Source organism: Haemaphysalis longicornis, unplaced genomic scaffold (genome assembly GCF_048455015.1).
Source record: "Haemaphysalis longicornis isolate Haplotype H1 unplaced genomic scaffold, Haemaphysalis longicornis Haplotype H1 scaffold_2, whole genome shotgun sequence".
Classification (NCBI taxonomy): domain Eukaryota; kingdom Metazoa; phylum Arthropoda; class Arachnida; order Ixodida; family Ixodidae; genus Haemaphysalis; species Haemaphysalis longicornis.
In genome coordinates this window covers 262,183,539-262,196,603 of record NW_027526295.1, presented here as the reverse complement: position 1 = coordinate 262,196,603, position 13,065 = coordinate 262,183,539, and the positions used below count along the sequence as shown (strand labels likewise).

Here is a 13,065-nt window from a genome sequence, read left to right as displayed (position 1 = left end):
AAAGTATGGTGATTTTAGCAATCCATGCACATAAACTGGCACTGTGCTAGTCGTGGATCACGTGAAATTCTGCTAGTTGAAAGGTAGTGAGAAGGAACAAACTGTTTGCAACTTGGATTTTTCCACCAACAGTGGTTAGAAAAAAATATATGTATAAAGTGCATGGATTGCATTGTTGTAACCGATATGAGAGGCATTCGTTTGTCGTTTCATTCGGTTGTTTTTCCGATAGTTGCCATGAATAAGTTAATTCACATTGACCGATCATTGTGTAACTGATGTATTGTTGAATAAGGTATCCTTGCAAGTTGATTACTGTACTGCATAGTGATAATCAAGCCCGCAAGCAGCAGTTATGGAATGCTATGATAGCATCCTGATTTAATCGTGGTCATGAAACTACACAGCCAGAGCGAGAATTGAATGACTTGTTTTGTTTGACTATAAAGCGTGCCACCACACCTCTTTACTTTTAATCCTTTCCATACTTCTTTTTTCGAGGCTCAATACATCACCATTGTAAACTAACATTGCTATGAAGCTTAGTTGTTGCTGAGAAGAGTGTGTGAATGGTAGCTTTGAAATGAGATGCGTAGAAAAATATGTGGTAATCTGATTGTAATAACGTTAGTGCAAGGCTGTTTTGGCCAATTGACAACTTGCCCCCTTTTCAGGCACAAGAAGCGCCGTCGACACCGCAGCTCATCTTCATCGTCCTGGTCGTCATCGTCAACGTCCGGAGCGTCATCGCGTTCCTCATCATCAAGCGGCTATAAACGCCACAGTCGCAGGCACCATCGCTCAAGGAGATCTCGCAAGGATCGCAAGGTGGGTTTTGATCGAGCTTGCTCTTGGCTTACTGGAGTTCGTAGTATGCCGTGATTTTGCGTTTGCTTAGTTACTGCAAGAAGGTGCAAGTAATTAGTTTTCCTTAATATTTTCTTATCTCTTTATTTTCCTCCTCCTCCCCCCCTTCCCGAAAAGCTTTTTTGCCGTAGATTCTCAGTGATACGGTCCTAGCTGTCTGAATTTCAAGGTGGCATGAATCTGAGAAATACCCTCCTTGAGGCGTGTTACATACAGTGCAACAAACTTCTAGTGTTACAAATGCATTCTTTTTCCATGACACATGGTGCACATCTTCAGTGATGCACATCTGTGAGATTTTCTATTGAACCATTGAATAATCCAAAAAACAGCTGTCAGGTACATTTATTTAACGGGAGACTGGTTTTGGAATCCTGAAATTTGGCCAAAAAAATCAATTTTTCAAAATCGTCATTTTTGGAAAGCAGAGCTATTTTTCTTCCGGGCAGCCAAATATCCAGATCCAGAAGTAAGTATTTAGGCCATAATGTCAATTTATAGCGTCGACGACTGCAAAAACCAGCCATAATTCACGCAAAAAATAGAATTTTTTCGACTGCTCGCCGCTTGGGTTCTACATGCGCTATGACGTCCACCTTGGTCTCATTCGAAAGTGTGTCTCTCCATTTTCAATTTCCCACCAGAACCGCTTCATTTCTTCCATTGGTTGTGAGTAAAACCAGGGTGGAAAAAGGGCGGAATGCACCGCCCAGTTGGCTATGGCTGCATGTGACCTCAGCAAGGCGCAGTGTGATTGGCTGAGCATCATGGGCCGTCTGCTTGGCACTCTCATCGCAGTGCGACGGCTCATGCACTCGTTCATGCGAGGACCGGCAAAAGCCCCGCACGACGTTGTTATAATAAGCAAGTAAATTTCTATCGATAACTGAAAGCAAGAACGAGCGGTATTAGAAAGCGCCTGGGATATGCTTTTCTGCGTGTCTGGTGGCAACTTATTGCGAGAATTGCACCCAGACGGAGGCAGGCTTAGCGCACCTGCGGGCTGCCTAGGCGATAGCATAAGAAGTATGACTACACCTGAGGGCACTCTAAGGTGCGTCTAGCTTAATATCAGCAGCAAATGGAAAGAAAACAAATGATAAAGTGGAGGATGCCGCTTGCCGACGGCGCAAGGGAAGTATATTCAGTCTGTTGTCACCGATGCCGTGGCGGGTTGCCCCGCAACCTGGCACACACTTTTTCATCGACAGGTTACTTATATAGACGAGCTATTTGAGAATGAGAAATGTTACAATGTGCAGTGGTGACGTGATTGATGTATGAGTGGATTAAATCGAAAACGTGGTTATCCCACCTAGCCAAGCACATGCATGTCGCAGAACAGTGGGGTGCATTATGTTACAGCCCCTTCGTTACAACTCATTTCACGCGATGCAAATCACCCTGGAGCCAATTTGATTGCAACAAATGAAGCAGTAAAATAACAAACGTTTACCACTGTGGTGCATGATCGGCACCTCAGCCCTGGTCGCCAAAGGGTCACTGCACGTTGCCAGCAGCATAAAAATTGAAGCATTGTCTGGCTTTGCTTTTGTTCAGTTTTTCTGCCCAGTGCCATCTGAATACAGAGGATTTCATAACTTTCCCATCAACTGATTTCAACAAACTTGGTATTGGATTTCAACAAACTTGTGTTGAGCAAAAAGGGAGCTACATCCTAAAGCGTTTATTATTTTTTTTCACATGCTCAATAAATAAAACTGTCACCTGACCGATTTTTTTCAGCCCCCTTTTTTTGCATATGTGCCTAGCACCTCAAATTAATGTTATGAGTAATAATATGAGCTCATTAAGTTCTCTGAAAACTGTACTTGGCATTAATTTAATCCAATCAACTATCATTACAGGAATATAAATAGCATCAGCATGCATGGCAGGTCTTAATCTACACATCTGTACCATTTATTTTTAAAAATTTGTATGAAAGCCCATAACTCAAAAATAATTATTCCATTAGAAAACTAATTACCTAAGTAAAATTAGGAAAACAAAACAGGTATGCATAGTGATTTTTGTTACAGACCAATTACAGTTCATATTAATACTAGCGTCTCCCCTTAAAACCAGTTTATACCATCTTTGACTGCTAAGCCTGACCTATTATTTTACGAAATTTCGTTTTATTCTCGGCCGTAGCTAATTAACTTTTAAAAAGGTGATGTAAAGACTCCACTTCTGTTGCAGTATGGTGACTGGAACATGTCTCGGAAAAGAGCTGTAAAGCAATTGTATTGAAAATTTTCATAAATGATTGCGTGTTTTTTACACTAGGCTAAACTGATAACGCTACTAATAAGCCCAGCATTATGCCGCGTGCAGTTTCAAAAAACAGCTCTAACTGGATACCGCATACTATTTTGGCTGTGGTCATTACGGTGAGCACATTTTGTGACTGAAATCTTGGCAGCTGCAAAAGAACATTTGCACACACAAAAAAGGCCACAGCTCGATTCTTTCGGCCCTGTTGCGTGGTGGTTCTCGTTCCCTACTGAGCAGTGGGGGTGTGTTCTCTCCCTGGCAGGAGAGCAAGGCGGAGAGACATCGGGGCTCCAAGAAAAAGCGCAAGTCGCGCGATGGCCACCGGGCTGCCACTCCTCCCCCCGAAGCAGAGGCAGCACCCAGTGCCGCTGGAGGCATGGCACAGCCTGGTGGCACAGTCTCCGAAAGCTACTGGAAGGACGAGCCTGCTGTCGGCTCACCCAGGGAGGCCAAGGCCGGGTGCGTCCCCCCCCCCCCCCCCCTTCCCCCCCCTCTCTCTCTGTCTGTGCGTGCGTGCGTGCGTGTGTGGGTGGGCGTGTGTGTGTGTGGGCGCGCGCGTGTGTGTGTGTGTGTGTGTGCGCGTGCGCGTGCGGGCGGGATTGTGGGACGCGACACATTGTGTCGTGTCTTGTCACGTGTGCAAGGTAGGTTTTTTTTATCAGTGCGCTTCAGGAGGTGGCACGTGGGAAAAGGCTGGAACTGCGAGTGAGGGGTGAAGCTGTGTGGACGACTTTAGGCGCTGTCACACTGGCCTGACACTGTGCTGGCCTTGCCTTGTATTTCTGTCATGCTGCTTTGCATTGCTTGTGGAATCAATGCCCGGTGTAGTTTTCAAGCAGCTTGGCTCCCACTGCTTTTGTGTATGCTAAAGAGCAGCTTTTACACTCTGGCCTCAGAGCTCTGCCACTGTCTTGGGCATTTAGTGTGGTAAGCAAAGCACAAAATACCAGTAAATGATGAGGTTCGATGTTCTTCTTGAAGATGATGATCTGCGTTGGTGCCTGATGGTGGCGGCACTTGATGGCACGACGACGATGGTTGATGGAGGGTTTTCAAAACTGTATATTTACACAGAAGATATATACAGAATATTGACAAACTGAAGATAGAGTTAACAAAGTAAGAAATAAAATGGGGTTCTAGGTCAGCTAAGTCATTGTGCCTGCGGCACCCCCGTCAGCGACAGACCCTGACCTAAAACTACCCAAGTGGTGAGATCCTCCCTAGCCTGACCTGGCTAGCCCGGCAATACGCCGGCCGTGCATAGCACATTAAAACCTTGAGGATTCGACCCCGAGACCTCGTGTCTCGTGGTTTTAATGGGTTACTTAGGCCCCACCCCCGATACACAGGCCAATCAGTATCTCTTGGGCACCTGATAGGATGGATTAGTAAATCCGGGCCTAAACCACGGTGGGCAACGCCCCCCCGCAACCCTCAAACGCTGGTCACTCTCTCCCACCAGAAAAACAAGGAAGAGATCAAAAGTAAACCAAACAAATACGACAAACATTCAGACATCCGAGGAAACACGTGCAAACGCCCGGGGCAAGCTTCCACGAACGCTGGTCTGCATAGCCTGTTCCCACGCATCTCGTCCGAGACCGGACAGCTACTCAAGCCAGCTGAAACCCATAAACATCCGTCTTAACGACCCGGTGCGTCCCCAAGATTCTCCGGCGTTGACAGGCGATGCCCCGTTAATTGGACCGTGGGCCAGAAACAGCGCGTAGGGACAAAAGGACGCGGCGGCCGGCTCGGGCGTCGCCTCTGCCGCGCCCATCCCGGGCCGCAACGCGCGCTCCCTCGCCCGCCTCCGCTCCGAGCGCGCACTGGCCAACAAAAGGAAAGCTATCGCCGTAAATCGGCCACTGTCTAACCACAGTTGACAGCTCCACGCTCCCCGTCTCCAGTCGCTCGACGGACCAAATGGTTTTACAACCTGCTAATGGAAAAACGCGCGCGCAGGCGGCCCCCGAAGCATCCGACCCACGCTCGTACTGTTCCCTGCAACACACTGTTCAAAACAACGTCGCAGCCCAGCTGAGGCTCAAGACAATTCGTCTCCGCGCAGTCGGCATGATCCAAAGCCCGCTCGCTCGTAGCAAGCTGGCTGCTATAAAGCCCTTCAGGAAACCGCCGCTTCCCACGCGTTCCACTTTGCAGCGTCGCTGACGCCTGGAACCCTTACAATACCCATGCCCCAGCACACACTGTCGTTCATCTCTCTGCCGCAGTAACTACTCGTGTTGGTCTTTGGTGGCCAAAACCTTGCCTTAGGTATTTGTGCTAGCCTGGGCAGACATCCTGTGAGGCAATGATTTTGCGCTTCATTTTATTCAAGCCTTTTATTTTTTTTGTTGTGTAATCCTCCTCCTCCCCGCCCCCTCCCCCCTACCCTTTTTTCAAAGTCATACCTGCCAGGTTTCCCGAATTTTCCGGGAGACTCCCGAATTTTCATGGTTTTGTACGATTGTACAACCGAAACAAAAATCTCCCAAAAACGCACCCGTCTTTGGACAAACCTTTTTCCCAGTGTGGCCACAATGTGAGGGAGGTATACGTGACAGTACAACACGACACCAATTGGCATCGTTATCAGTGAAGTGCTTAAAAAGTGTAGTCGGCCATGTGTAGATGGTGAACCTGTTTGACCCATTGTTAGTTTACTGTTTATAGAAACGCAGCGCTGCCGCCGCTTTCATTTACACACGATCACGGCCGTTCTGGACGGCGGTTCTGAAGATTTAGCAATTCTCCAGTGGTGTAGCTTGTTAGCTTAGACGAAACAACAAAACAGTTCAGTTCCTGCTGTTTTGTATCGCACAAGTCTTGCAGTACTATTTCCAGGACTTTCTGAAAAGGGCGGTGTCAGCCACGTCGAACATTTGAGTGGTCTAGCTGCTTGGTAGTTTGTACGAAGAAACAGTTCATTTCCTGCTATGTGTTAAGCAAATAAAAAAAATGTGTGTAAAGTTACCATTCTTTTGTAGCTACTACCCCCCCTCCCAGTAGGATCTCCCTAATGCCATCCCGGCAAACCTGGCAGGTATGCAAAGTGGTCCCAGCGTGCCAGGACAATGCAATTATAGTAGTACTGACAAGAGATTTCAAAGCCGAAACAACTGTGTAATAATCTTAATAATAAGCACACAGATATCTCACGAAATTTCAACTGTAACCGTTCAGTATAGCGTACAGTCGAATCCCGCTACAACGAAATTGACGGGACGTGTGAAAAATTTCGTTGAAGCGAAAATTCGTTGAGGCGAAATCTGCCCCAACACACCACGGAAAGGCCAGAAAAATAGCCCCGTGCGTTTCCGCAACATTGGCAGCATAATACAATGTTTAGAAAAAGGAGTGACGCGCAATAACTTATGTTTATTCGGATAACAAACATAGCAATAGTTATGTTTTTTCACCACCCAAAGAACGCGTTAGGGAGGGGGGTGAAGATATGCAGGCGCAAAACGTATCGCTGTACAACAAGGCGTGTCCACCGAGCTGATTACTTGCAGATAGCTGCTAGGCCGTGGGAAGCCCCCCTCTCCCTTGTGGCAGGAGCAGTGCCGTTATCTTATCCTCTGACAGGGCACTGCAGCTACTGACCTTGGCAGGGAAGACGCGCGCGCTTGCATTTAACAGGACCGCGCGCTCGCGACTAAGATAGGATGACTTGGCTTCAAGACCAAACGCACAAACATGATTTTCGCTCTTGGCTATGAAGAATGGTAGAAGGAAAACGGCAAGGACAGCTGCTCACAACGCATACATGACGGCACCGCGCCAGCAGCGGAGCACATTTATGCAATTTCAACTGGATACGGATTGGCTGAAGCTCTGGGGCTCCGCCTTGGCGAAGCGGGCCTGCGCCTCGTGTAAAGACGGCCAGCCACATCGTTATCACCATCAAGCAATGGCGTGCGTCTATGAGTTATTTTTTGTTTTGTTTTGGGTGGCGGTGTGGTCGCAACGCGCATTTTCGGTGAAACTAAGCGTCCTGAATGTATAAAAAGTTACAGATGGCTGGCGCTATGCTTATTTTATTGTCAAATAATTGTTCAAACCCAGCCCAAATCATCGAAAATTTCGTTGAAGCGAAAGCAAGCCTGACAAATGGTTCGTTGTGGCGAGGACTTTGTTGCATTGACTTCTATGGCTAGCTGACGGGGAATTGGAAATATTTCGTTGAAGCGGAAATTTCGTTGAAGCGGCGTTCGTTGTAGCGGGGTTCGACTGTACTTTAAATCAATTTTAATTGCTCCTCATACAAGAAAGCTCTGAACAGATACCCTTTTGACTTCGGTATCAGCATGACGCATTGAGTGCTTTGCCATGCACCTTGCCCCGAACTGCTGCCGTGACGTCGCTAAGGCGCTGGCTACTGTTGCATTGCGCTGCTCCATCTTGTGTATCATGTCACAGTTTTGGGACTGACGTCAGTCCAGCTGCTCGGGCATGTGCCACCACAGGTAATCTGGACGCACTCGCTCGCTCTAGCACGTGTGCCCAGACCGGCCGTTGTGTGGCGAAAGCAGTGTTGTCAAAAGTGTCGTCCTGTCGTGGCAGCCATTTGTTTCATTGAAATCAAAACTGACACAAATTAATGATGTTGCAAATAATCATTTATGCTGGTCTCGACCATGTAATGTGCTATTCTATGATGCTATTCTGAGGTTACTGGGCTGTTAGGCACCCATAGCAGCGAGAAAAACGTAACCTGACAATTTCGTGTCAGTACTCCTTCAACCATTTATGGTGGTAATACAGTTGAACCCATTTATAGCGAACTCAGATAGAGCAAATTATACTCTATAGTGAACACTTATGTTTTCTGCCAGGATGCATGCAATGTATATTTTTTATAACGGACTAAACATTGGATATATCGAACTCTGAGCTTGTGTGATTGGTCACCAAACACCCGCCAACCTGTTTCTGCACGGGTTACACCTAGGCCCCAGGCCGCTGCCTTGCCAGGCCGGGCTTCCGCGAAACCCTGTAACGCGAACAATCCACACCTTTCGCCCACCGATGACGACGTTGCTGTGACAGTGTGCCCATTGGGTTCTGAAATTGTTTCTGATGTGATCGCATCTGGTGCGGTGCCACCGAGCAGCTGCCGTAAGACAATCGCTCTCGCCCGACGTTGCAAGAACCCCTTTCTGCTACCGATGTGCTGCAGTGATACTGCTCCGCAATACAGGGAAGAGGACTGGAGTTCGTCTAAAGGTTGACGCAAGTCGAGAATGCGATTCTCATGGATGGTACTAAACAGTGTTCAGGAAAAATCACTGCCTACTACAAATAGCTTTTATTTCACTGCAGTAAATTTCTTTTCGAGCAAATTACTATTCATGTTAAGAGGCATGATCCTTCTTTTATTATCGTGTTTTCCATCTTCTGTTCATTTTTTATAACGTATTAGATACGGAAGTTCATTATAAGTGGGTTCGGATTATATCTAATTACTTTGTATAGCAAACAAATTGCGTTGAATTACACTGTTCAGTACAATCGGGTTCGACTGTAGTCAAACGTTTTTCATAAATAGAGGTGTGTTTTTTAGATAGGGCTTGCTTCTCAAACACCTGGTGAAAGGGAACATTTAGCTTACTCTTTATGCTGCGAGTTATGGAAAAGGGAGGGTTCTTTTCGCATAGCAGGGTGAACAGACAGTGGTACATGCCCATCTAGCACTTCTTCAGAGCCCAGTTGTTTGGGGTATGCATTTGCTTCTTTGCATTGCGGCTTCCAAAAAATGCATAAAGGCTGATGTTCGTCCCGCTGACCCTAATTTGCAGCTCATGTTAATTCATCAAAACATGCTTTTCCACATATAAAGCGGACATCAAACGTTGCCCATTTTACCTAAGTAAACTCACATTGATGCATAATGTGCTCGAAAAATCTGGTAATCATTAAAGTAGGTTTCTTAACTGGCATTTCTCAACTGTGGGTTATAAATAAAAGCTGAATTTAGGCGAATTTTATTTTATACAAATTTTGAACTATGAACTGGCAATGGGATCTATGCAGGTGGTAGCTGACACTGCATTTCACACACTTTCGTTAATTTAATTTCAAAAGGAAATGTTTGCTGAAAACCTGCAGATATTAGAGAATGGGGAAATGTGCTCCTGTCCAATGTCTGTTCCCTGTCCTGTGCAGGCAACGCAGCTCTCTGTCGCCCCTGTCCAAGAAGCTGGCACACCTGTACGAGGACGACGACGAGGTGGAGATCATGAAGGCCAGCCGTGCAGAGGAGCCCTCGCCCAAGGTCACCTTTCTGCCTGGCCAGGAGATGCAGGCACCCCGCCTCTTCAATGTGGATCCCAAGTCTGCCGCAGCCAGCACGTCTTACTACGAGCGCAAGGACCGCTCCTCGGAGTCCGCGAGGCCCCCCCAGGCAGAGCCCTCGTCCTCGGGCCCCCGGATTGAGTCTGTGGTGAAGCGCACCGAACAGCCAGCCGCGGAGCGTAAAGGCATCGAGTTCAAGTGGAAGGCTGTCAAGAAGCAGCTGCCACATGCGAGCGGCGGCGACAGCCACGAAGAAGGCTCGGTGAGTTCAGTGGAGCAACGCGACGATGCACCGCCGCAAGCCTCCTCGCGGGCCGACGAGAAGGCAGCCTCGAGCCACGAGGAGGGCTCCATCCACTCAGACTCCGAGCCTGCGAAGCGCAAGAAGGGCCGCTCAAGCAGCCGCGAGAGCAGCCCCAAGGACGACGAGGACGATGGCAAGGGGAAGCGCAAGCTGCGTCGTCGCTCGCGTGCCGACTCCGAGAGCTACTCCTCTTCGGGCCGCTCAAAGTCGCCCGTCCGAAGACGTCGCCGCCGAAGTGCTGACCGTTCGGAAGACTACTCGTCCGACCGGTCGAGCGTTGCATCGAGGGGCCGCAGGCGCAGGAGTAGCCGGGGTGGAAGGAGTTCGGACAGCTCCCGAGAAGGCTCTCGCCGCCGTCGCTACTCGTCCGAGGACTCCCGCGACGCCAGACGCAGGAGCCGCAGTTACAGCTCGGACTCGGACGGCTCTCACAGGCGCCATTCGCCCATGCGACGTGGAGGCTACCGGCCGTACTACTACAACAACCGGGGCAACTACTACAAGGGCAATTTCAACAACCGGCGCTACAACTACCGCGGCGGCTACCAAAACAACCGGTACTTCCGCGGGGGTCGTGGAGGGCGCAGGCCATTCCGGCCGTACTACAACAACCGCACCTCGCCCCGTTCCTACTACAACAGCGGAGGGACCTACCAGCGTAGCAGCTACAGCCGAGACCGGCGGTCAGACTCTGAGACTCCCCAGGACCGTTCCTTCTGCCCTCCGTGGAAGAGGCGCAACCCCATCGTGAGCCGTGCCCCCGACGCGGAGGAGCTGAAGAAGCTGCGGGAGGCGGCAGCACAGCGTGCGCAGGAAAAGCAAGAGCTGGCGGCAGCCGAGGGCCAACGCATCAACAAGGCAACCATCATCCGCAACTGGCTGGACGATGGGGACTCACCCCCGCGGGGGGGCAGCCCTCCCCCACGCAAGGACAAGCGGGAGGACGCGCCCCCCCTTCCCCCACCCCTGCCCACGGACGCCCCGCCGCTGCCGGAGGGTGACTGATGCTGTCCGCTCTCCCACCCTCTCTTCATCCTCGCAAGCTGGCCCCGCACACAGCCAGTGACCTCAAAGTTCTGCTGGCCCCAATGTATTGGCTTTGGCACCCTCATTAAAGGAAAGGGGCCGCAGCAGCTTGAGTGTTACCTGGTAGCTCGTGCTTTTTTTTTTTTTTTTTCCCATCCACCATACGATTGGAGCCCTTCTTTGCTTGTTTTGTGAACTCTACTATGAGTTGGGTCATGTCAATTACTGCTTTTGTTTAAAAGCATCAATGCTGCTGCTTTTGTTCATGTACATACATCAATAAAAAGTTTGTGTGCATAACTTTCATGTGCCCTGGGCGAATAAAACTTGCGTGTTGCGAGATAAAGCTGCAAAGAAAAGGGTCTAATATTCCTTCAGGCCCGGCACCATTACTAGCAGTGCGATGGAAACTAAGCAGCTGCCTAGGCCTGTAGCTGTGTACAGCTTCTAGCCCATTGCTTTGTGCGAGTCGGGCTCCATTGACAACAATATTACTAGATTGCCTGCACACAGCAGCTTTATGTCAATCACTCACAATAGTTGCAGGCACCCTAGCAAGTAGGTATTTGTTATGACAGCAGTTGTGTCAAGCTGGCACTAGTTTGTTGGGGTGGTGTGGAAGGCCCTATTTCATTTCCTAGCTTGCACTATTCCATGTATTTTTGAAGCAAATCTGTAACTGTACAGCTTGTCCGCACTCCACTAATACTGAAAGGCTTGATCGAGGTTGTTAGTTGATAAAAACTGCCGTGACGTAAAATGTGTATATTAAGGGTTCAGATAGTGTCTTTATTGTTTGTTTCATGCCATAGAGAAATAAATTTCTAAGTATCCTCTTGGGTTCGAAACCACTTCGTATTCTCTTCGAAGACTCTTGGGTTCGAAACCACTTCGTATTCTCTTCGAAGAGGTCCACTATTTGCACAAGTTTAGTTGAAAGTATTCTTTAAGTGAACTTGACAATGGCAGAACATTGCTTAAATACACGACTTCTGCCATTTCAGTCCTGCAAGAGCAGCGTTTTTGCTGGAGTGTAGCTGGTGAAGAGCATAGCCCCAAAGGATATAAATTCCCAGTGGCAGTCTGGCGTAATCATGGTCTCTTCATAGTTTTGCTTGTCAACTTGCTCAGAACCGGTTACATTTGGGTCCAAGGAAAAGAAAAAAAGTCGTGGAACTTTGCATTTTATCAAGTGAACTCTCACCAGGAGCGCCCCTGGGCACGCTTGTGCAAGAGCTCTTGGAGAGCAGCTCAACCATAATCAGCGCTTGGCATTTAGGCTGTTCCTCCTGGCACTTCCGGGCCCCCGTTCCTGTCGGTGTGCCTTGGCTCGTGACCCATGTTCCCATGACCTGATCCTTGACGCAAACGACTATATCTTTGATCAGAGCAAGCACCAAGTACATTTCAAAATTCAAATTATTGGGGTTTGACGTGCCGAAGCTACACCTGCGCTATGAGGCATGCTGTAGTGGAGGGCTCCAGGCTAACTTCACCTACGTGGGGAAATCTCTATGAACGGGTGTTTTCACTTTTCATCTCCATCAAAAAAGCAGCCAGGATTGAACACCTGTTCATGGGCTCAGCGGAACAGTGCCTAACCCGCTGAGCCACCACGGTGGGTACCAGGCATATTTCAAATGTCGCATGCAGTACTTGGTTTCCCATTGAAAGCGTTAGCACTCTGCTTTTGCACTCTTGGCACCATGGATTGCCAACTAGCTGTCAACGTTGCCAACGTTGAAAAGTTTGGCTGTCAATTTATTTGCTTGGCAACATTTGAAACGGCCACAGACATGGCCGATGCGCCACGGACATGGCACGGCTTGGGCCACTGCGCCCATAGTTTCTCACTTGAGAAACTCTTATGACTGCGCCCGCACGCCGAAGAAAGAACACCGGCGTGCGTCGTCTGCTCCGTTTCAACCCGATTCTCAACGGTAGGGTCAACATAGATGTTATTGATCGCACTCACATTGGACTCTAGGCAATACTTGGCATTCGGTGAGGCAGCAACACAGTCGTGCTTAGCACGGACAAGTACCGCCATCTTGCGGAGCCTGACGTAACTAGTAACGGCGCACTCGCACGGTTGCCTGCATGCACGCCTTGCCAGTGAATACAAGCAATACACTGAACATTTTTGCACATATGTGTTCTATTGACTCGCTACCCAGAGTCCTGACGTATAAGAAATTGGCTCCAATCCACGCTGTAAGGTGGTTGGAAAGCAGAGCTGTAAACGACACTTACAATTGCCCATGGGACGTCACTTGAATTCTCAC

General features: G+C 48.8%; 1 protein-coding gene across 6 annotated transcripts in view; it reads left to right on the top strand.

Annotated features, from left to right (window-relative positions):
- LOC144170552 (uncharacterized) overlaps positions 1-11,080 on the top strand; it is a 43,841-nt gene extending 32,761 nt beyond the window's left edge. For all 6 annotated transcript variants that reach the window (XM_077700412.1, XM_077700413.1, XM_077700410.1 and 3 more), the window contains 3 exons: positions 675-828; positions 3,410-3,606; positions 9,322-11,080. In XM_077700412.1, coding sequence (XP_077556538.1) covers positions 675-828; positions 3,410-3,606; positions 9,322-10,759 — 1,789 coding nt within the window. In that variant the 3' untranslated portion in view covers positions 10,760-11,080. The remainder of the gene's footprint in view (positions 1-674; positions 829-3,409; positions 3,607-9,321) is intronic.
- The last annotated feature ends 1,985 nt before the right edge of the window (positions 11,081-13,065 follow it).